General features: G+C 44.0%; 4 protein-coding genes across 4 annotated transcripts in view; 3 read left to right on the top strand and 1 right to left on the bottom strand.

The window, feature by feature from the left end:
- bmper (BMP binding endothelial regulator) overlaps positions 1-5,118 on the top strand; it is a 33,829-nt gene extending 28,711 nt beyond the window's left edge. Inside the window, 7 exon segments of the mRNA XM_063880056.1 lie at positions 241-286; positions 1,063-1,226; positions 1,455-1,656; positions 2,781-2,986; positions 2,988-3,124; positions 3,616-3,746; positions 4,178-5,118. Coding sequence (XP_063736126.1) covers positions 241-286; positions 1,063-1,226; positions 1,455-1,656; positions 2,781-2,986; positions 2,988-3,124; positions 3,616-3,746; positions 4,178-4,359 — 1,068 coding nt within the window. The 3' untranslated portion in view covers positions 4,360-5,118.
- A 1,185-nt stretch (positions 5,119-6,303) lies between these two features.
- Positions 6,304-11,600, bottom strand: eaf1 (ELL associated factor 1). Its single transcript, XM_063880151.1, has 6 exons — positions 11,366-11,600; positions 10,796-10,890; positions 9,864-10,000; positions 9,164-9,336; positions 8,715-8,924; positions 6,304-8,281 (listed from the first exon to the last, which is right to left on the bottom strand). The coding sequence occupies exons 1-6, from the start codon at positions 11,466-11,468 to the stop codon at positions 8,232-8,234; spliced, it is 768 nt and encodes a 255-aa protein (XP_063736221.1). The 5' UTR covers positions 11,469-11,600; the 3' UTR covers positions 6,304-8,231.
- Positions 11,601-11,679: 79 nt separating this feature from the next.
- Positions 11,680-14,815, top strand: mettl6 (methyltransferase 6, methylcytidine). Its single transcript, XM_063880148.1, has 5 exons — positions 11,680-12,336; positions 13,177-13,311; positions 13,397-13,567; positions 13,656-13,797; positions 13,951-14,815. Exons 1-5 carry the CDS (start codon positions 12,028-12,030, stop codon positions 14,103-14,105), a joined length of 912 nt encoding a protein of 303 aa, XP_063736218.1. The 5' UTR covers positions 11,680-12,027; the 3' UTR covers positions 14,106-14,815.
- A 5,444-nt stretch (positions 14,816-20,259) lies between these two features.
- LOC134862269 (E3 ubiquitin/ISG15 ligase TRIM25-like) lies at positions 20,260-23,089 on the top strand. Its single transcript, XM_063880084.1, has one exon. The coding sequence runs from the start codon at positions 20,272-20,274 to the stop codon at positions 21,904-21,906; it is 1,635 nt and encodes a 544-aa protein (XP_063736154.1). The 5' UTR covers positions 20,260-20,271; the 3' UTR covers positions 21,907-23,089.
- The last annotated feature ends 603 nt before the right edge of the window (positions 23,090-23,692 follow it).

Here is a 23,692-nt window from a genome sequence, read left to right as displayed (position 1 = left end):
ACAATTAAAAATATATAAAACCCGACAATTGTGTGAATTGTGAGGGCAAGCTTAATGAGCATCTTAATCAGAATCCTGTGCAAAGTCTTCAGATATGTCTTCTTAAGTGTCAGTTTTCTTCCCATTTGTTGTGTCTGTGATGTTTCTCGCCGATCATTCTGTCAAATATTTTCTCCCTCTTCTCTGACAGAGTGTCGTCCCTCTGAGAGTTTCTAACCCTGTCTGTGTCTTCTCCTGCAGAATAAGATCCTGAACCGGACCGGCTGCTGTCCCGTCTGCACTGAAAGTGAGTAAGTCCTTCTCCACCCTCCAGCCTCTTCTTCTGCAGATGTATCACAAGTCACCATAGTCCAGTGTTTGGAGGAAGTATTGATTATTGATTTTGAGGGATATATAGGAAAGCAAAATCTAAAGAGAATGAAAACAAATCTCTGCCTCTGAATCTTCAGCTGAGCGTTTCCCATGAACGTCAGGGCAGACTGTGGTTTGCACTCGGGTCGTTTCACTTTGGTTTTGGTCTGCGACCTGCAGCGAGAGTCAACAGGCTGTAAATGAACCATTTCAGGAGTACAGAGACTCCATAAACCGTAGACGTTTTACTTCACCCAGTTCCACTCCAGTAGAAGTATCATTAGTGCCCCATATTTCTCCGTTTATCATAAATGATCTTTTTGCTGCAGGCTGCCAGACATCCGGGTCATTGTTGGACGTCTCCTGCTATAGTGTATTTCTTTATGTGTCCCACTGCTTCTATACTTAAAAGAGGGTCATATTCTGCTCATTTTCAGATTACAGGGACATGCCTCCAGGCTCTGTTGTGATTGGTCAACCATTTAGAGATGTCCCGCCCCCTTAGTTTATCACATGCAATGTGGAGGCGCTTCTTTTGCCTTTGCAGACCATTTACATACACCAAAACCTATATAACACACTACAGGAAAGGGGAACCCCTTAAAAGCAGAATAAGGGACTCTTTAATATTCCTCTGCAATTGCTTTGTCTCTTTTGGTCGTTCTTCCTCCACCTTAACTCCCCTCTGTCTTCGCCTCCGTCCCTCTGCAGAGCCGGGTGTGTGCACGGTGTTTGGAGACCCTCACTACAACACCTTCGACGGCAGGACCTTTAACTTTCAGGGCACCTGTCAGTACGTGCTGACTCGGGACTGTGGCAGCGCCCCCTCTGGAGCAGTGGGGAACACCATCAGCAGCTCGGACTCCAGCTTCATGGTAAGACGGGGGAACTGATATCAATAATCTTGTAAAAAAAACTGTGAATTTCCCCAAATATTTGCTTTTGTTTTGATACTTAGTAATATAACACAAAGAGTGAGTTTTTTTTGTCATTGCGTACTGAAAATCTGATATCTTAAAGGGTCCTTCTTCATTTAAATCTCCAAACCAAAGTATGAAAGGAGTTTGACGTGTATTCTGTCTCTCTCTCTCTCTGTTCCCCAGGTGTTGGTGAAGAACGACGCCCGGCGGACACGCTCCTTCTCCTGGACTCAGTCAGTGGAGATCCGGCTGGGCGGGCTGGTGCTCGGCCTCCACCAGCACCTGACGGTCCGGAGGAACGGGACCCGCATCGCGCTGCCCTACCACGGCCCCGGGGTCCACATCGACCTTGACGGATACCTGCTCAAACTCACCACCATCGCAGGTCAGCACACAGCCTTCTGGCAATGATTTCTGCTCTTTTAGTCGTAGATTGTATGTTGCACTGTTGGAAGAGCCTTCCTGATGGAAGAGCCTACTGTTGGAAGAGCCTACTGTTGGAAGTGCTTACTGTTGGAAGAGCCTGCCCTGCTGGAAGAGCCTGCCTGCTATTGGAAGAGATTGCTGTTGGAAGAGCCTACTGTTGGAAGAGCCTGCCCGGATGGAAGAGCCTTCCCTGATGGGAGAGCCTACTGTTGGAAGAGCCTACTGTTGGAAGAGCTTACTGTTGGCAGAGCCTGCCCGGATGGAAGAGCCTTCCCTGATGGGAGAGCCTACTGTTGGAAGAGCCTACTGTTGGAAGAGCTTACTGTTGGAAGAGCCTGCCCTGCTGGAAGAGCCTGCCTGCTATTGGAAGAGATTGCTGTTGGAAGAGCCTACTGTTGGAAGAGCCTGCCCGGATGGAAGAGCCTGTCCTGATGGAAGAGCCTACTGTTGGAAGAGCCTACTGCTGGAAGAGCCTGCCTGCTATTGGATGAGCTTGCTGTTGGAAGAACCTACTGTTGGAAGAGCCTGCCCGGATGGAAGAGCCTGCCCTGATGGAAGAGCCTCCTGCTGGAAGAGCCTACTGCTGGAAGAGCCTACTGTTGGAAGAGCCTACTGTTGGAAGAGCCTACTGCTGGAAGAGCCTGCTGTTGGAAGAGCCTACTGTTGGAAGAGCCTACTGATGGAAGAACCTGCCCTGCTCGAAGAGCTTGTCCTGTTGGAAGCGCTTACTGTTGGAAGAGCCTACTGTTGGAAAAGCCTACTGATGGAAGAGCCATGCCGTGTTGGAAGAGCCTGCCTGCTGTTGGAAGAGCCTGCTGTTGGAAGAGCCTGCCCTGTTGAAAGACCCTACTGTTGGAAGAGCCTACTCTGCTGGAAGAGCCTACTGTTGAAAAGCCTACTGATGGAAGAGCCTTCCCTGTAGGAAGAGCCTGCCTGCTGTTGGAAGACCCTACTGTTGGAAAAGCCTGCCTGCTGTTGGAAGAGCCTACCGATGGAAGAGCCTGCCGTGTTGAAAGACCCTACTGTTGGAAAAGCCACATCTTGAGTCGTAACCTTTGTTTCCCTCCTCCTCCCCCCCTGCAGGTCTGGAGATCACGTGGGACGGTGACAGTTTCGTAGAGGTGGTCGCGGCCCCCCACCTGCGCGGACGCCTCTGTGGCCTCTGCGGAAACTACAACGGCCACAAGCGCGATGACACCATGGGGGGCGACGGACAGTTCAAGTTCGACGTGGACGAGTTTGCCGAGTCATGGCGGGTGGAGGGAAATGAGGTTTGCTCCCAGCAGCCCCCCTGCTCGCCGGCCCACCTCATTCCTGTGTCCCGGCAGCGTCAAGGTCAAGTTCCGCGCTCATCGGGAGTGCCAGAAGATAAAGCTGTGGGAGTTCCAGAAGTGCCACCGTGTGGTCGACTTCGCCCCATTCTACAGGTCAGAGCACAGAGGCAGTTGATTGTAAATACAGTGTCCATATTTAATCTGTTGGTCAACCCCGAGCCCCGGAAATGTTGAATACACCAACGTTTCATTTGATAAATGTAAAGTAAGGGTCCACAACTTGCATATGTTGGACAATTTGCACAGTTAGAATAAAGAAGAATAACATATCTGAAATGGGTTCAGCATCCTCCAAAGTTCTCCATTTGTTTACTATTGTCTAAATGGGCTTAAATGTAAAGTAATGCAAATTGAGTAAATGGCCCAACTAGGCAGGTTAGCTTCTGGCAGTTTCTATGAGCTGAAGACACATACTATACATTTCTATCATAAATCTTTGGGGTCCTCAACATTTCCGGGTTCACAGTGCAGGCCTCTAGACCAATATGTAATCATTCTACAGAAATGCGTTACATCTCTTTAAAACACATATAACCCCCCCAATGTCCGATAAAGTGTTTAATCCGTCGCGCTGCTCTCTGCAGGTCGTGTGTGACGGACATGTGTGAGTGTCCGGTGCATAAAAACTGTTACTGTGAGTCCTTCATCGCCTACAGCCGGGCCTGCGAGAGGGAGGGGGCGCCCGTCGTCTGGAAGGCCGACACCGCCTGCATGGGTGAGTCACAGCGAGCCCGACCCTTAGATTATTAATAAATAGAGCGATGCAGGAATGAGTCCTAAATCCCGGAAGTGGGTTAGCATGTCCACTTCCGGTTCCCTCATCTCAGAGTCAGTGGGATTCTCCATAGGATTTTAGAAAATAGCTCGAAATAAGGCCTGTGGTTGACACAAGTTTAACAGACGGATCAGGTTTTGTTCTACAACATTAAACACATCAGCAGTGACCCCCCCCCCTCCCCCCCCCCCCCACTGGAGATGTTTATGTGTCTAAAAAACGATGGTTGTTAACAAATGGCTACAAAAATACGTCCTCTCTGCACCGCTCTATGACACCGATAAAACCCTATCAAGACATAAAAATAAAAGACCTTTAAATAAAAAGCTAATTAGAAGATGTATTTGTCTCCCCCCCCCCCCCCCCCGCAGCAACGCAGTGTAAGCACGGCGCCGTGTACGACACCTGCGGCCCCGGCTGCACCAAAACCTGCGACAACTGGAACGAGATCGGCCCGTGCCACAAGCCCTGCGTGGCCGGCTGCCACTGCCCCGCCAACCTGGTGCTGTTCCAGGGACGCTGCATCAAACCCACGTCCTGCCCCGGCCGGTGACCCCTGTGACCCCGGAGAGACGGTGGCCGAGGGGGGGAAGGTCAGTTTATAGAGACAGGGGCCGAAGAAGCAGAGAAAGGTACTCAGGGTCCAGATGTGTCTGATGAGACGTTAGAGGGACACCATTTGGTGAAGAACTCGTACTGTCTTGATGCCAGTTCTCTCCCCCGAAGAACTGAGACCCTCCCACATTTCTGGAGGTTTTACGTCCTCCAGCTTCGGAGGGACGTTTGTCCACGCCGCCACGAACCCTCAGGAAACCATGTGGGCCACTGGACTCGTGCTCGAGCCAACATGGCGCCCACGTTTTCCCTCACAAACTCTCCAGAGGTGAGGAACCTGCGGTGGGAATAAGGAGGTGCATCGCCGCTCCATCATTTCATCCTGCAAGCTAACCAGATGTATATGAAAGACACAGCTTTTATATTATTATTATTGTTCTAATTATTATTAATATTATTATTTTTTGTTGTTGATGTTAATTTATATATCGGTTAAGATGACATGTCGTAGCAAGAGCCAGAATCACGAGTATAATAATGATTTTTAAAGGGAAACAAAAGCTATTTATGTATTTGTTTGTGTTACTGTTTGAAATGTGACTCGTTGCACCATCGCAGGGAAAAAGTACTGTATTAATAATAAGCCACGTGTACAGGTCGTTGTGGCTCGTACCAAACTGAAGGTGTTTAGCAGAGCATATGTTTCACTTGATGATGATTATTTAAGACCAGCAATATAATCTTTTACCGAAGTTCACTTCTGACTGCTGTCTTTACTCTCCTCCGTGTTGTACCGTTTAATATGTGGAGGAGAAACGAGCCGACGCCGGTTCAGACTCCCGAAAGGAACCTGGAGACATCTGGAGATCTGAAGGCGTTCGTTTTACTTTGGACATGATTTCCTCAGGTTTCCCTGACCTAAATTGTTTCATTTTCAACCTGTTTTTTTGACCACATGCTTTTTTTTTGAGCAACACAGTTCCTAACCTTTCAAGCATCCATAAGGATTTGTATTTAACATCTAAGAGGTTGGAAAAACACTCTTCACTTGAACTGATTGCAACCTACAGTCATGCAACCTCTCATGACGGGTTGCGTAGACGTATCCGTATTGTGGAAATGATTTCAGAGTTTTAAGCACCAGTTTCAAGTTGAAAATGTTGCATTGAAAGCATTTTTCGGGGCAGGAATCGTGAGGAGAAAGATGATTATGACATGCAACAAAGTCCCGGGGATGTAAAATTCAGACGTTGTGGTTACCTGGTATTTATTCCAATGACTCTGGACAACAATTCAAAGTGTTTCTACAAGAAATAGAAGCTAGAAGCAGAAAACACAAGCTGAAAACACAGTTATTGTAGGGGAGAGTGGGGTAAGATGAGCCAGTTGTCTTCTAGGCAAGGAGAATGAGATAGAAGTCAAGTGACAACAACCTTTATTCAGGATGTCTTCAGTCAATCAAAAGGATAATAATGCATCTTTCACAAAGAGCCATGAAGATGGGACTTCTTGTAACTTAACTTGCCCCATCTAAGGGGTAAATTGATCCACGTCAAGGGGTAAGTTGAGCCATTTACCACTTTACCATGTGTGCACAGTTGCCTAGATGCAGGGGGTGGACAAGATGACGATTATTACCTCAACTGTGGACAATTGTTTTTCAAATAAATAAGCAATATTTGTCCCCTAAAACTTCAAAATGGACCAAATATTTATCTAAATCAGCCCCTGAAAATGCCAGAAATGGATTCAACATCCTCAATAACCCCCCAAACCACTCTGGCCAAGCCATTTTTGAACTACTGTCTGCATGGGTTGTGTCACAACTCATGCTAAATGGGCTGGCAGCTGGACTAGGAGTGATTGGATTCCAGGTGTGAACAGAGCGTTGATGCACGACAGATAAACCCAATCCTCACATAAAGAGCAAAGCAGACTAAAATGAATTTACACAATGTTTAATACACTTCAGGTTTTTACAAACACATAAACGTAGCACTCCAAAAACAACATGACAACAGAACGTTCAACAGCAGAGGTGTGTCTGAAGTGAATTCAGAGACTGAAGTGTGCCTCAGTGGCTGATATAGCAAACCATACAGCTCATGGTGAATGTCCCATGATGAACAGTAACTTTGTGATGGTTACCTCTCCTCCCTCGTAGAAAAACGAGAGACAATTTCTCAATTTCTGTCGATCAGGACTCTGTCCACACATTAATTATCGCATTAACTAGAAGGAACATTCCACTAACCTTAAGACCGGTTATAACTCCTACATTTCCTGACAGGATCAATGAAAGCCCAATAAAATGAATGATAGTGTTTCTGTGCAGGTTGTTGTTGCATTGGTTTACCGTACAGTCAGCACCACGCGTCTCCTGCAGATTTTCCCTGACCTCGCATCAAGAGACAGGTTTTAATGAAAGCAGAATGAAGAGGATTAGACACCGACACGATGAGGGGCAGCTTTCACTCTTTGGCTTTTTCACAAAACAACACGTTCACCTTCACTGAGACACTGTGAGGCATGGAGTGATCCTTTAATATCGTATGGAAATGTGGGATCTAAAAATAAGGTGTGGTCTGTTTGATTGAAAACTGATTTAAAAAAAAAAAGTGAAACAATGCATTTTATTCTCGATGTAATCGTGTATAATTTGATCTCAGGTGTGTTTTTCAGGTTTTCTAAAATGAAGACCTTACTTTGATTAGCTTTAACAGATAAATAGCATTTGATTACTTTTAAAGTCAGTAATTTGAGTAAAACGGCTGTGACGGTGAGTAGTTAAAGGTTTTAGAGCGTTGTCAGCATAGGCTTTGACGAATAATAGTAGAGTACGTTTCATACTGTAACTGGTTACACTGGGACGTTGCAAAAGGACCATTAAGGTGGAACTTAATGCACACAGGACTGATCTTCGTCTCCGTCTCTGTTTGATGGATGGTGTTGTTCACACGTTGCTGAGGACCTTTTCATCAGGTAACACTTATCTGAGACAATTTTGCAGCTTGACTGGAATATTTATCCCCTTTTAGCTTATTTTTTATATTCTCCGGCTACAAACACACCACATGTTTAGGGTTTGAGTTCCTGAAGCTCAATCAAAAACTGTAGCAGGATATTCTGTTTGGATTTGGTGGATTCTTTACATTCAACTGCTTGCTAACCATTAGCAAACATTAAAAGCTTATACAGATCAGATCTGTCAGTGTGAAGGTCCTGGCTGCCCCCTAGTGGTCAGAAAGAATCCCAACATGCAGATAAACACCTGCAGCTTCACTGTTTTTCAGGTAATAAAAGGTCATGTCAGTAAACAACATAATCAAGTCCTGTGAAATCATTCCATAAGAGCAATTAACTCAAAGTTAATTAAGGTCTCTGTAATGACGTCTAGAATACTATACAGTCACTTAATAGATTGGTTTTCCATCGACCTGTTGCTGATGCACAGGAAGTTCTGCATTTTTTCACAACAATAAAAACATGACATAGAAGTAGAGAAGCTTCCCACAGCCTTCTCAGATTAAACACAGACGAGGTGAGGGAGTGGTCACCGACTCCCCGACAGACAAACCCAACAGGAAACAGACCATACATGTAGATAAAAGTAGCTGCTCTGAGTACAGAAAATACGTAAGTGCACTCTCATATATAATCTTCTAAACCGCCCGGGTAAAAGTTTCTCTGTCTCGCTATACAAAATAAAATATACTTCTAATAAAAAATACACTCTGGCCGACCAGCTTTAAGGATATACGAAAATAAAAAATAAAACATACAGATACACCGCTGGGAGCTGTCACAGCAAAGGAACCAGTGGAGAGGAGTGTGTGTGTGTGTGTGTGTGTGTGTGGAGAGGAAGAGAGTTTAGTCGTCATCACTGTCGCTGCCCGACTCGCTGAGCTGAAGGTCGTTTCCTGTGAAAAGAAAAGTGTTATTGGCGAGTTTTCTGCCATAATTACATAAATAAAAATAGATAAACGGATATAAATAAATAACTCTCCAACCTGAACACTGACCATGTGTGTTTTCATGTGGAAAGACATTTAAGAACATGAATAAATAAAACATTGCAAAATAAAAAACAATTGAAGGAGGATATTAATAATTCAAAGTTGGGTTTAAAATGTTTTCTGCTGTCTACTGGGTTTTTTTGAAGTGTGTTTTTTCCCACATTTTGGGGGACTTTTGGATTATTTTAAAGGCAAACATTTATGAATATGTGTAAGTATTTATGTTGACGACATGAGACAATAGAGAGTACCTAACCAGTGTAAGTCTTGTATACCAGTTAAGAAATTAATTCTAAAAGACACGGAGACCACGGAGAAGTGACCTCGAGAGACTCACGGAGTGTGTTCATGAGCTGGTTGCTGCCCTGCTGTCCTCCGTTGGCCGTGGGGGGGCGGCCAGGGGAGGTCTGGCTGAGCGGTCGGGGAGGGGCGTCATGCTCTCCGTCGCTGCTGTCGTCTCCGCTGGCCGACGCGCTGGCCGAGTCCGAGGAGCTGCTGCTGCCGCTGCTGCTCATCTGCTCGATCACCTCCACCTCGGCACGCAGCTCTGCAGGGGGACAGCAGGGGGGCAGCAGGGTCACACTCAGAACATGTTATATCCTTATTCATCATCTGTTCACCCGCTTAACGCCGCAAGATTTGCAATTCAAACGCTCAAAATATGTGGTTTCGGATAAAAGCTTCAGCTAAATGTGATATAATGCAACATGTAACCGAACACAGTATACGCTATGTTCCACGTGTAATGATCATGGCTGCGTCGCGCTCGTGGCTGGACCTCCTCACCTCTCTTGATGTCGTCCAGCTGAGGCTCCGGGGACGGGTTATCTTTAGAGGGAGAAGGGGAGGTCTTGGCCCCGGCCCCGGGCTTGGTAGGGGCCCGAAACTGAGCGGTGGGCTGGCTGGACCGGACCGACTGCTGCTCGATCCGTGCCTGGATCTTACTGCTGCCCTCCGCCCTGAAACACACACACACACACACACACACACACACACACACACACACACACACACACACACAGTAAGTCCTTCAGGACTTCTTCTGAATCTGTCTGGATCTATCCTGGCTCATTCATCTCGAACAGAACAAAACTCCCAGAAAACGTCAACTTTCACTTTTTGAAATCGAGGCTGAAGACTTTGATTTTTACCGTTTCTTTTTATTAAAAGTGTTTCCCTGCACCGTAACCTTTACTCTTATTTTACTGAAGCTGGTTTTGATTTGTACACTCTTGGCTTTCTTATAACTGTTTTTAAATGTATTTAAATGTAATATTATTGGTTATATATGTGCTACATAAGCCCTGAATTCAGCGTGGAAATAATCACACGCGCAAAAGTTGGAGCAAAAGATATCTCACAAAATGCACTGACAACAAACAGTTTGGTAATAAGGTTTTGTATAAAATGATAGGGGGATAATTAGAGGGGTCTGAGATCAATAACAGATTTCTCCTCCTGTGATGAATGACCTTTAACCTCTCACCTGGTCTTCTTGACCTGGATGCTGCTGCTCAGCTTCTCCAGCACGAACTCCCCGGTGTCGTGGTTGATGATGAGCACGCAGTCCTTCTGGTACGGCCGCTTGTTCCCTTTGAACACCGTCATGGGAGGCGTGGAGCCCTGGAAGAAGCGCAACGATGTGAATATCTCAGCTTTCTCCACCTCAGGGGTTTATCAGAAGTGAACACGGATTTTCCAATTGCTTGAATGTGCAAAAGATCCTCAGAATTTACTCAGAAGAATAAACAGAAACTATCCAATAACACGTGTGCAAAATGCAATGCGTCGTTGATTAGGGAACAGACAATGTCCTCGTAGTACCAGCATTGATTAAAAGTGTCTAGATCACTGACCTGTTTTTCAAAACTAAACTCTATTCAGAGTCTGCCCCGGATGTCACACAGCCAGATGGCCTTGACCTCCTTCTATTCTGTAAATAACCATTATAGCCTCACCTGGCAGGTAGTTTAGGAGCTGCCACTTTCCCCTTTGTTGTTTTTTTAGAATCTTCTCCAATGATAAAAACAATCAAGGTAAAAACTAAACTTAAAAGACTAAAAAAACAATGTTCAAAGAGAGAAGAAACCTCACACTCAGTAAAACATGGGAAACAGTCTCTCTAAGATGACAAAATGGACACGAACAGAAGGATTAATAACAAAAATAAGAGCATTGGAGGCGACGACACCGTGTAAACTTCCCCTCTGGAGGTCAGCAGAAGCTAACATTGAGAGGTTTGGCAAACAGCAACCTTTTAATTAAGAAAAGAAGAATCTTGTCTGCATTGTTTGGGGATTTCTCACAACACACAGTAGCTCCTCGTCAGCTGTACTGCAATTAACTGTCTGGTGGATTTGTTTGGGTTTGTGTTTTCTTCACAGAAGCACGGGTAAACAAATTGACCGACAGCCTTACTGGGATGTGAGGTAACGTGATGGTAACTTCCTCTCCTTTCCCAACTTGCAGCTCTCCCTCACAGCTCGTGTCGATAGATGCTGGTTTGAAGTCATCTGAAAAAACGGACAATGACCATCATATGGAGCAGAAAGCTGACAAAACCTCCCAAGAAAGTAAAAGAAGTCACTCACAAGAGCTAAAAGCACTGAGTGAATATTCTGGTTTCTGAGTGAAACTAGTCCTTATTCATGCGGTAAATACACTTTCACACCACATTGTTCTGGCTAAAGTGCATTCCCAGCTACTTTTGAACAGGAGGTAATGATATGAATATGTCAGAAAACAACACGTGTGCCCTTCGTTTCTAAAAATGTACTTTTACCACACAAGAAGTTGGTCATCAGCAGTACGCCCACTTAACATGCTGTGTCGTTAGTGGGTGTGACGATGGGGGGTTATGCAAATTACTTCATTTTCGTCTCCCCCTAATTGGCCATATTATGTAACATCCTCCCTGTTCATGCCAGCGGGATAACTAAAAAACAACAGTTCATTAAACAGTGTTGTTGTTGTTGTTTTTCCACTCACATCTGATAGTATGAAAGGAGGATTTGGGCCGCTTCTCAAAGCTCTCCCCGAGCTTCAGAACATGCTCCTCTTTGTCCAGCAGCGGATTCGTACTCCCGTTCATGTCTCGGTTTATTATTAAAATAATGAAAGGCAAACAGAGTGTGTTTATATCAGAAAGATCAGAATAAGAAGCAGAGTTAGCCTCCCGAAGCTAGCCATTAGCAAAACACCCCTTTAGCCCCTCCTTTTCCGGTTTTGGTGCGGCTTTGAAATGTAACCGACAATAATTTACTTGAACAACTATTGTGTGTTTTAATAAAATATAACACATTTTTGACAGTTTATTTTTCTCAAATAAACTCAAAATATAAAATATGACAACTACGTGTACTGGTTGTATTGTAACTGTTTTTGATCCAGTGGGTTACGGGCGGAAGAAATGGAACCAAAGTGTTGGGTGCTACACGGAAGGATTTACACAACGGACAAGATGGACCACAAAATGTGGAAAAATGCAGGTTTTATTTTTATTTTTAATTAAGTTAATTTCAGCGTTATTCTTCATACAAACAACTGGATTTATAACCTTGTGAAGAATATTATTTTCTCATTAGTTAACAAAAGGCAACTTTACTGACAGAAACCGAGCAGGAAGGCATTATTTCTTTCTAGAAAGCATCATGTCGAAAAGTGAAAGTTTCCCAGTGGATATTAAAACATCACCTCCTGAAGAAGAAGTGGGATTAAAAGATGATATTCCCCCGTGTGTTTTGGGGCAGAACAAAGCCTCCTCCTCCAGGGTTTTGACTCAGGAGCAGCTGGACACACTGAGCCAAGAAAAAGCTCTGGTGTCCGACTTCAAACTCATGAAGTTGGAGAAAGAAGCTCAGAAAAACTGGGACTTGTTTTACAAAAGAAACACCACCAATTTCTTCAAGGACAGACACTGGACCACCAGAGAGTTTGAGGAGCTCAAAGCATGCAGAGAGGTGAGCAGAGGTGTACTTTTCCTCCTCTACATGTATTTATTACCCCTAGTTGCTAGGCAGATTAGGATTACTGATGGTAAATATAATCTCCCTTAAATCAGACTGTAGTTCACCTGCAGTAAATCCAGCAGCTACCCTGCAGTATACAAAGCCATTCAAACTAGCTGCACCTTTACCAGCTCTGAGAACACTTTAATGATCAATCATTATAAAACATATCAGAGATATTATTCTGAAATGGACCAATCAGACAATGACTACTTTTACTGTCGCTACTTTAAGTACATTTAGAGGAGAGTACTTTCTACTTTCACTGGAGGAACATTTAGAATACTTTTACTGTGACAGAGTATTCCTACACTCTGGTACTTCTACTTTACTCAAGAGCAAGACCTGAGTACTTCTACTTTACTCAAGTACAAGATCTGAGTACTTCTACTTTACTCAAGTACAAGACCTGAGTACTTCTACTTTACTCAAGTACAAGATCTGAGTACTTCTACTTTTACTCAAGTACAAGATCAAGTACTTCTCCCTCCTCTGCAGAGCACACACTTCATCCAAAGGGAATAAGTGTATCTTAAACCCCACCTGTATTTATCTTAACATTATAATTTAACATTAGTGATGTTATCAGAATCAGAAACAGGTTTATTGCCAAGTACAGTTGACTATGAAGTTAAATAATAATAAACTGTCTGACAAGTAAACACTATTGAAATTACCAAAATATAATATGATATATTATATGAACAAACCCGTGGGAATGTTTTAAAAAGGTGGGAAAAGTGTTTTAATAATAAAGGGATGAACTGAACATTTGTCCCGTCTGATCTGCAGTTTGAGTCTCAGAGGCTGGTGCTGCTGGAGGCCGGCTGCGGGGTCGGAAACTGCCTCTTCCCTCTGCTGGCGGACGACCTCAACATCTTCGTGTATGCCTGTGACTTCTCCCCACGAGCGGTGGAGTTTGTCAAAGTAAGAAACATTTAATCCCTGAATCCTCTTTCCATTTTATATGTCCTTGTATATAAATCCTCCTCTCTTCCTCATCTGCTCACAGCTAAACCCTCTGTACTGCCCCGAGCGCTGCTGTGCCTTCCAGTGCGACCTGACCAAAGACGACCTGAGGGGAGATGTCCCCGAGGGCAGCGTGGACGTCGTCACTCTCATCTTCGTCCTGTCAGCCGTCCACCCCGACAAGATAAAGCTGGCTCTGCAGAACATCAACAGGGTGAGGGTGACGCAGCCCGGGATAACCAAGTTGCTTCAGGCGGTCTAATCATGTTACGTGTGTGTGTGTGTGTGTGTGTGTGTGTAAGGTGCTGAAGCCCGGAGGCATCGTGCTGTTCAGAGACTACGGTCTGAACGACCACGCCATGCTCCGATTCAAAGCCGGCAGCAAGCTGGGGGAGAACTTCTACGTCCGGCAAGACGGAACCAGGTCCTACTTCTTCTCTAAAGGTGAACTACTTGACCTCTGCAGGATGGATGGACGGACGGACTGACAACTAACTAACTAACTAACTAACTAACTAACTAACTAACTAACTAACTAACAGCAGCCTGGTTTTTCCTCTTCTAAAGGCTCAGTCTGCTCTCTCCATTTGATTTCAGAGTTCCTGGCCGAGCTGTTTGCGGACGCCGGCCTCCTGTCCGTCTCCAACGACTACGTCCTGAGAGAGACTGTCAACAAGAAGGAGGGGCTGTGTGTCCCCAGAGTGTTCCTGCAGAGCAAATTCACCAAGCCCGGCCAATCACAGATCTCCTGATGCCCTGTGTGTGCGGCACCTCAGGAATAAGACTGGTTGACTGGACTGTGTCGTTGACATCGGCTGGTTTGATCCTGGCTGGTTTGTGGCCTACATGCTGCTGCTTTTGAATCCTTCAGATCAGGAGGGAGATGCACCAGGTTAAGAAGAGTTAATAATGCCTTCTCCTGCTGCTACTCAACCTCTGTCTTTTGTTCCTTTGCCAAAAGTTCAGGACTCTTACAGGTGGAAATATGTGGAACTAAAGGGCACAAAGGAGCATGAACGTTCAGCAAAGCCGTCAGCTGGATGAAAAGTGAACGACATGTAGAGATTCAAATCCATTTCTACGCCTTTTATCCAACTTGGATTAGCCTTTAGGGGAAATTACTCCTCCAAACTCATGAGCAAAAAGCTGGTATTCATATTGCTTTTTTCCCCCTTTTATATATAAAGCTATTGGATCATTTTGTATGAGGTGAGTGCTTTTAATTTTGTGTGAATGAACTGAAATGTTTTCGGGATCTCCTCACACACGTCTTGAATATGCCCACAGTGTCACATCCTGTTCACTGATCCTGAACACGTTGTTTTGCAGACACACGTCAACATCATGACTGTTTCATAATGAACTTATTTACATCTTATTTGGTTTCCAAGTGTCGAAATCACGAGATGATTCTTACTTAAAAATCCTTGAAATATAAAAGGAAATAAATGATGTGGACTTTTACTATCAGTAATTACTTTGTCCCTTAAGTCTTTATGAGTTTACTGTTAAAATAATACAGAAGCAATGAGTCAATAGGAGGCGTTGTGCGTTTTAGACTAAGATTTATTCAGCATACATGAAGATAAAACACTCCCTAAATGTCTTGTATTTTCACCTCGTTATTACACAGGTCGTCCAGATGGGGGCGCTGTTGGTTTCAAGGTCATCTCACAAAGCAATACAGATCATTTGTACATATTCTGACCTATATATCCTGTTGTTAGTAACTTCCTGTGAGTCCTGATGCACTTCCTGTCCTGTTTGTGGTCCAAGTAGTTAATTTAATAACTTCTGCTTCAGATATTTTTGTCAGCTTGAAGATGGAGACAGTTTAAGCCCTCAGATATACTCACAGCAAATCAGTATTTGGATTAGCATGGAAGCTAATGCTAGCTACCAGTGACAGTCTCAATGTGCAGAGTGCTGTTAGCCCTTATTCATCTCTATTTTAAAAATCGTTTTGGGGGTTTATAGTACATGCTTTTGGAACTTTTGGGGATTAGATAATTAATACCTCCAAATGAAAAATGTGTTCCTCTTGATGCTGGATTAATGATGAATAAAAAAAGGTGAAACGGTTTAAGAAATGTTTTAAAATGCATCATTTCCTATAAACTTTTAGCTGCTAGAGGTTTCTGTTTGTTCTGGAATAAAGTCAGAGTTAATTTATTAGATTATAAATGTTAATGAATGTAATATAATATACAAACACCAACAAGTTAACCCTGTTTTGAATTGTAAAGCAAAACCAAAAGTGCACAAAAGAGGCATTCATTTGAGTATACATTAATATTAAAAATGCTTTTCAGGATAACCTCGAAGCCAGCGGCGTCCTCCTCTGTTACTGACGTGATCTGAGGGCTATGAGTGTGTTAAAGCCAAACTTCTGGACCAATTGTTATAAACTTAGGGCCAAAAAATCTCCCTTCTTTTCCGAGCCGGTTCAAAGGGACATGTATTTCACTAGTCCTCTTACACATTTCAAAACCCCCTAACAATGCACAAGACACATGACTGCAATCTGCACGTAACTTAAAAGGTGCTTTTGAAACGGTCTCTAACCGCCGCAGCTTCCTGTCCTGTGGTCTGTCTTGTGCATCCCACCAAATAGCTTGCTGAAATATAGTCGCGCCTGCAGGTTCATTGTGGACCGTGTTTACTGAGCAGCACAGCTTCAACCTCACTTCAAAATGTCTGTGTTTGAATTGAATGATGTGTGCAAAGAACAGAAGGAACTCACGTTATTAACAATCAAAAGGAATGAAGTCGATTGGAATAAAGTCAGGTCTTCACATTTGTACAAATCTGACTTTGTGCATGAAACATTTCAGAGCTTAGGCTCATTCTTCTTCTTGCTGTTGCTCTTTTCTTTGTGTTCCCTGGTTGAGGTTTTTCGACCCTCAGACACATCGAGCAGGAAACCATAATAGAGGAGACGCGCTGCAGTCTTGATGCTAACTTCAGCTCCTCATTGTTGCACTGGCTTTTTACAAGTTGACACAAGTCAGCTGGTATTTAAAGACATGTTTTGCAGATGTTTTCGTCGTTCTGACAGAGACTGGGGTCCTCATTTTTAGCTTTCACTTTAGAAATGTTTGCAGGGCTGTCCCCCCCAAAAGTTGTATTCTGGAATAACACATGATCCTTTCTGTCATCCTGTCTTTGTCCAGAAGTAATTATCTATGGGAAATATGGGTATGCATTGAATAGAGTACATTTTCTGCAAAATTAATCTAGATATGTTGAAATGAATACGATTCCTGGACACATGAATGTCTGCTTTTGGCAAATTCTGCAAATGAGCTTCCTGTGAGTACCTTTGGCTAAAAATACAACATTCAAAAATCAATAGAACAGAATATGTTCATGGTCAAATCACACTTTTATTGTCACGTAATATCCACATCCTTATATCGCCTGCCTCTAAATGGAAGAATATGTATGTGGCTATGGAATTAACATGTGTTCTTCTTCAGCTATGTTTAGTTTCTTCAATTTACTTCAATAGAAGAAGGAAGAGGTTTGTCTCGAGATGCTTTTGGAAAATGTGTTCTGGTCCACTGTTCAACCTGCAAGACAAGACAACAGGACAGAAAAAAGGCATCAGTTTGCATTTCATAATACATCTCATGTCCAATATCCAGTAGAGAAGTATGATACAATTTCTGCATGAGGGATAGAGACAGTGATTGGGATTCATCCTCAGGGGATCATGAATACTTGAGCTAGTTTTCATTGCAATCCATTCACTATTTGGTACTTCAGTGTGCCCAAATTGGTGGACAGACCACGGTCCTGACATGGCCACACTGGTTTAATAGCAGTGTGTTTTTTTACTGCCGTATTTCAGATGCATTGCTGTTATAGAGCCTTCAATACTGAACCGATCAGCCGAGGCAATTTCCAGCCCACAGACAAAAAATGAGGCAATTTCTTCCTCTCAACATACCGTTGACATTGATCCAGATGAAAAGTCCCATGGCCATCTCTCCATCCTCACATTTAGCCTGGCACTGAAACTGACCGGCGTCCTCTGGTATCACCTCAAGGATCTCCGTCAGGACCTGCCTGCGTCTCGTGCCGTCCTCAGAGACCGTCTCGCTCACGGTGGTGAAGAACCTTCTGGGGTCAGTCAGCTCTACCCTTTTCTTACCGTCACGAACCCACACAACGTGCAGCTGACGACATTGTTCAAAGTCGTAGACTGCCTCGCAGGAGAGCTGGACGGATGATCCCCTGGCGGTGGTGAGAGTGGCCTCTTTGTATCGGACCTCTATGGGAACTACGGCACGGAGGAAACAAAACAAAAAACTGTTATTCCACCTTCTTTAGTCCTAAGGTGATGACTTTAAATAGCTTCAAGGGGCCCTATAATGCTTTTCTGGGTATCTCCTCTCCTTTGTTTACTTCCGTTACAGAGTGACGTCACTATGTATCACTCATGGTTGTATCAGTTTGCGCTCCAACACATTAGACTTGATCTCCAAGAGGTTGCGCAATCACAATAGAGCCGACGAACTAACCAATCAGAGCAGAGGGTGAAAAGAGGTGCCGCAGCACAGGCAGTCTGAAAAAAATAAAGACACTCTACATACTGATATACACCTGAACATCAGCAGAGAGGACTCTTTAAAGTAGAGACTCTACATACTGATATACACCTGAACATCAGCAGAGAGGACTCTTTAAAGTAGAGACTCTACATACTGATATACACCTGAACATCAGCAGGAGAGGACTCTTTAAAGTAGAGACACTACATACTGATATACACCTGAACATCAGCAGGAGAGGACTCTTTAAAGTAGAGACTCTACATACTGATATACACCTGAACATCAGCAGGAGAGGACTCTTTAAAGTAGAGACTCTACATACTGATATACACCTGAACATCAGCAGAGAGGACTCTTTAAAGTAGAGACTCTACATACTGATATACACCTGAACATCAGCAGGAGAGGACTCTTTAAAGTAGAGACTCTACATACTGATATACACCTGAACATCAGCAGGAGAGGACTCTTTAAAGTAGAGACTCTACATACTGATATACACCTGAACATCAGCAGGAGAGGACTCTTTAAAGTAGAGACACTACATACTGATATACACCTGAACATCAGCAGGAGAGGACTCTTTAAAGTAGAGACTCTACATACTGATATACACCTGAACATCAGCAGGAGAGGACTCTTTAAAGTAGAGACTCTACATACTGATATACACCTGAACATCAGCAGGAGAGGACTCTTTAAAGTAGAGACTCTACATACTGATATACACCTGAACATCAGCAGGAGAGGACTCTTTAAAGTAGAGACTCTACATACTGATATACACCTGAACATCAGCAGAGAGGACTCTTTAAAATAGAGACTCTACATACTGATATACACCTGAACATCAGCAGAGAGGACTCTTTAAAATAGAGACTCTACATACTGATATACACCTGAACATCAGCAGAGAGGACTCTTTAAATAGAGACTCTACATACTGATATACACCTGAACATCAGCAGGAGAGGACTCTTTAAAGTAGAGACTCTACATACTGATATACACCTGAACATCAGCAGGAGAGGACTCTTTAAAGTAGAGACTCTACATACTGATATACACCTGAACATCAGCAGAGAGGACTCTTTAAAAGTAGAGACACTACATACTGATATACACCTGAACATCAGCAGAGAGGACTCTTTAAAGTAGAGACTACATACTGATATACACCTGAACATCAGCAGGAGAGGACTCTTTAAAGTAGAGACACTACATACTGATATACACCTGAACATCAGCAGGAGAGGACTCTTTAAAGTAGAGACTCTACATACTGATATACACCTGAACATCAGCAGGAGAGGACTCTTTAAAGTAGAGACTCTACATACTGATATACACCTGAACATCAGCAGGAGAGGACTCTTTAAAGTAGAGACTCTACATACTGATATACACCTGAACATCAGCAGGAGAGGACTCTTTAAAGTAGAGACTCTACATACTGATATACACCTGAACATCAGCAGGAGAGGACTCTTTAAAGTAGAGACACTACATACTGATATACACCTGAACATCAGCAGGAGAGGACTCTTTAAAGTAGAGACTCTACATACTGATATACACCTGAACATCAGCAGGAGAGGACTCTTTAAAGTAGAGACACTACATACTGATATACACCTGAACATCAGCAGGAGAGGACTCTTTAAAGTAGAGACTCTACATACTGATATACACCTGAACATCAGCAGGAGAGGACTCTTTAAAGTAGAGACTCTACATACTGATATGAAACATGATAATGAGCCTTAAATTTCCTCTTTAAAGGAATTTCTTCATCATTTTGGGTAAAACTGCTTCTTGCCAAATGTTAGACGGCAATATTGAAAATACTTTTATATCTGTTCCATATTTATATACAGCCTGTAGCTTGTACTTTAGCTCAGTATGGAACAAGTGGCTGCAAGTGGCTTCTATGTACAGAATCACCTGCAGGCACAGAGTGCTGCAGTTTGTCTTGGCTAGAACCTCAACATTTCCCACACAATAACGGCTACTAATAATAAATGTTAGCCTCAATAATGAAGTGGAACAGCGGCAGTCTGATTTGCATAGCTGCTTGGGTGAAACAATGAGTATAGTAAGACTAATACTCTGATCATATGCTCCTGCTTCACTCCACGGGGACGGCCTTATTTGCCTGGGTTGAACTGACCTGAACCTTGCCTCAGGGAATCTGGCTCCTATCAACTTCCCCATACAACCAAGTCGTCATAAACCACTGAGTTAAGTACACAGCACCGCTCCTCTTACTGGTATGTAGTACAACCTGACCTACGCACCGTTTTCCCCATCAGGAAATCTATTCAATATCCCCATACAGTCCCAGTCAGTGTGGAGTGAAATGGCGCTGCGTCTCGACCAGGAGAAGCTCTGCTGCTCGGTGTGTCTGGATCTACCGAAGGATCCGGCGACTCTTCCTTGCGGGCACAGCTGCTGCATGAGCTGTGTTGAAAGCCACTGGGATGAAGAGGCCGTCTACAGCTGCCCTCGGTGCAAACAGACCTTCTCTCCGAGGCCCGTCCTGGTGATCAGTTCCATGTTTGCTGCTTTACTGGAAGCGCTCAAGAAGACGGTTCCAGCAGATCGCTTCTCCGCAGCACCCGGGGATTTGACCTGTGATTTCTGCACTGGGAGAAAACTGAAAGCCCTCAAGTCTTGTCTGGTTTGTCGGGTGTCTTACTGTGAGCTCCACCTTCAGCCTCACTATGAATCGCCTGCCTTTAAAACACACACTCTGGTTAAACCGTCCGAAAACCTGCAGGAGAAGTTTTGCTCGCGCCACGACGAGGTGATGAAGATCTTCTGCCGCACCGATCAGCAGACCATATGTGTTTTGTGCTCCATGGACGACCACAAGGATCACGACACGGTCTCAGCTGTGGAAGAGAGGAAAGAGAGGAGGAGCGAGCTCGCGATGAGCGTGCAGAAGATCAAGCAAAGGATTGACGACTTAGAGACGGATGTGACGGTGCTTCAGCAGGAGGTGGCGGCCATCAATCACTCTGCTGATGAGGTAGTGCAGAACAGCGAGGTGATTTTTAAAGACCTGGTCAGTGTCATTGAGGAAAGAAGCTCTGCTGTAAAGGAGGAAATCAGATCCCAGGCGAAAACTGAAGTCAGCCGGGTCAAAGGTCTTCAGGAGAAGCTGGAGGAGGAGCTCGTTCAACTGAGGGGGAAGGCCGCTGAGCTGCAGCAGCTCTCACACAGCGATGACCACATCCTAGTTCTACATAAATACCCTTTGCTCTCAGACCTCTGTGATTCTGACTCACCCAGATTAAAAATCCAGCCCCTGAAACACTTTGAAGATGTGGTAGCAGCTGTGACAGAGGCCTGCGATACACTAAAAGATGTTCTCAACGAAGAAGGGCTGAAGATCTCCCTGAGAGTCAGTGAGGTAGATGTTCTACTGCCACAACCAGAGCCCAAAAGCAGGGACGAGTTCCTGAAGTACTCCCGTCAAATCACACTGGATCCCAACACGGTTAACGCGGGGCTGTCGTTATCCGAGGGGAACAGAAAAGCAACGGTTGTGAGAGAGAAGCGATTATATCCCAGTCACCGAGACAGGTTCACCGACTGCCTCCAGGTCCTGAGTGGAGAGGGTCTGACTGGACGTTGTTACTGGGAGGTGCAGAGAGGCAGCGGAGGCATCTCAGTGGCCGTTGCGTACAAGGATTTAATCAGAACGGGGAGCGAAAGTGGATTTGGTAACAATGGCGAGTCGTGGGCATTGGGATGCTTCGACATGAGTTATAACTTCAGACATAACAACGTCAGGACCGTGCTCTCAGGCCCCCGGTCCTCCAGGATAGGAGTGTACCTGGATCACAGGGCGGGAAGCCTGTCCTTCTACAGCGTCTCTGACACCATGACTCTCCTCCACAGAGTCCAGACCACGTTCACTCAGCCGCTACATGCTGGACTTTGGGTTTATTGGGTCGGAGACACTGCTGAGTTGTGTGAGCTTAAGTAGAAGAGGCAGCCACAGTTTGACCAAATGGAAATCTAAAAAGGTAGACTGTCATATCTTCTTCCTTGAGAAGCAGATATTATTTACCTTTATCCACAATACCTGGAAGCAAATGTTCAGAAAGAATGATCTTGAGCGGCAAATAGTCACCTCTGAATTGTTGGATATAATGTGTTTCATATCATATTTGATGCTCTCTATACTTAATTCGATCCAGTAGCTTTTTGAGTCACTTCCCTCCCGTCAGGTTTGTTTCTCCCCCCCTTACTCTCCGGTCAAATTGTTCTGTTTTAACTTCACAAAAAAACCACTCATCTGGTTTACATTAAAATGCAAAGAACAGACACTGAAAAGGGAACTACATGTCGATTAATGGGTGATGGATGAACATAAGGTTACCCATTCAATTCCTATGGCGGTCATTTTTGACAGGTAACCTTATAGGTTGTCGACTAAACCTGACTCTAAACTCAATGGAAGTGGCGATCAGCTGTTTGAATGCTTAAGGTGGAGGATATCGTAAGGGCTTTAAATGTAAAACACAGTATTTATGATGGATGAAGGTAGTAAAACGGTCAGATTTGACCCGAACAGAAATACTTTATACGTAAAAATGTCTGTAATTATATTTTGTGGACTCCTCTCTCTTCTTATGCATCTGTTTGTTGTTTATTTTCATATGCACTCAAGTCAAGGCGCATTTTCGCTTTAATTTCAGAGGATGACGGACATTTCATTTTAAGCCTCCCTTTGTCGTTAAAGCACGTGTGTGTCTCTGTGGTTGATTAAGCAGATGTGTGTCTCTGTGGTTGATTAAGAAGATGTGTGTCTCTGTGGTTGATTAAGCAGATGTGTGTCTCTGTGGTTGATTAAGCAGATGTGTGTCTCTGTGGTTGATTAAGCAGATGTGTGTCTCTGTGGGTGGCGTACAAAAGTGGAAGCCGAATAATTTAAAGCTCTGTAAGAACATTTTTTATGTTTAAGACATGAAACTATATGAAGAGGACTTTTGTGTTCTGGTTTTATGTTTCTGTAAGTATTTGTAAGTCCCTGTGATCGACAGAAGATTGCTTTTTATTTGACTATTTTATTTATGTTCTTTTTCTGAAGAAGGGGCAGGTAAAATAAGAGGTTCTTCTCCTCCCTGCTGCTTTCCACCATGGGCTATACAGAAAGAAAGTGTGTAAATTGTACATTTTGTGTTTTAAAATAACTGCCATGTGTGGAATAAACTTCTGAATGTTTTCATGGAGGATTTAAAGTTCTGTAGCTCGATTCTAGGCTGTATGCTTCTGTGTTTCCTTTACTGAGCCGGTTCATTTTAACGCATAGATGTTCATTAAAAGAAGTAGCACAGCAGCAGCTTGTACAAACACACGCAGCTACTATAGATAAATCAAGCAAAAAGAGATTGTTGTTAAAACATGTAAAATGCTCTCTTGATGGTTACACCGTAAGACACACATTGTGAAGTATTCATTCAGTCTGACAGACAACATCGAGGATAACCGGTGAAGGAACCGTCGAACCAGAATCTGTGAACTAACCTTTGTCCTGTGCAGCCAACACACTCAGAGTCACCAACAGCAGCAGCGTGGCTCCTGTAAGACGAGTCATTCTCCAACTCACACACACAGGAAGGTTTCAGTTGAGATGGGGGGCCACAGAATGAGATGAAGTGTCAGAGGGAAGCTGAGTGTATCAGGTGCTGAGTTGCATGGTCTGTACAATGTGTGTGTGTGTGTGTGTGTGTGTGTGTGTGTGTGTGTGTGTGTGTGTGTGTGTGTGT

This window comes from Eleginops maclovinus, chromosome 3 (assembly GCF_036324505.1).
Source record: "Eleginops maclovinus isolate JMC-PN-2008 ecotype Puerto Natales chromosome 3, JC_Emac_rtc_rv5, whole genome shotgun sequence".
NCBI lineage: Eukaryota > Metazoa > Chordata > Actinopteri > Perciformes > Eleginopidae > Eleginops > Eleginops maclovinus.
Note: the sequence above shows the minus strand (reverse complement) of the source record. Positions and strands in the feature narration are given on the sequence as shown.

What these genes read in the sequence shown, in the direction of transcription:
- eaf1 (XM_063880151.1), bottom strand. Translation starts at nt 11,468, where the DNA reads ATGAACGGGAGTACGAATCCGCTGCTGGACAAAGAGGAGCATGTTCTG. An exon ending in CTCCTTTCATACTATCAGAT is followed by an intron (nt 10,891 to 11,365) that starts GTGAGTGGAAAA and finishes CCGTTTTTTCAG; the next exon opens with ATGACTTCAAACCAGCATCT. An exon ending in CCAGCTCATGAACACACTCC is followed by an intron (nt 8,282 to 8,714) that starts GTGAGTCTCTCG and finishes TTCTTTTCACAG; the next exon opens with GAAACGACCTTCAGCTCAGC.
- mettl6 (XM_063880148.1), top strand. Translation starts at nt 12,028, where the DNA reads ATGTCGAAAAGTGAAAGTTTCCCAGTGGATATTAAAACATCACCTCCT. An exon ending in GAGCGGTGGAGTTTGTCAAA is followed by an intron (nt 13,312 to 13,396) that starts GTAAGAAACATT and finishes ATCTGCTCACAG; the next exon opens with CTAAACCCTCTGTACTGCCC. An exon ending in GTCCTACTTCTTCTCTAAAG is followed by an intron (nt 13,798 to 13,950) that starts GTGAACTACTTG and finishes ATTTGATTTCAG; the next exon opens with AGTTCCTGGCCGAGCTGTTT.
- LOC134862269 (XM_063880084.1), top strand. Translation starts at nt 20,272, where the DNA reads ATGGCGCTGCGTCTCGACCAGGAGAAGCTCTGCTGCTCGGTGTGTCTG.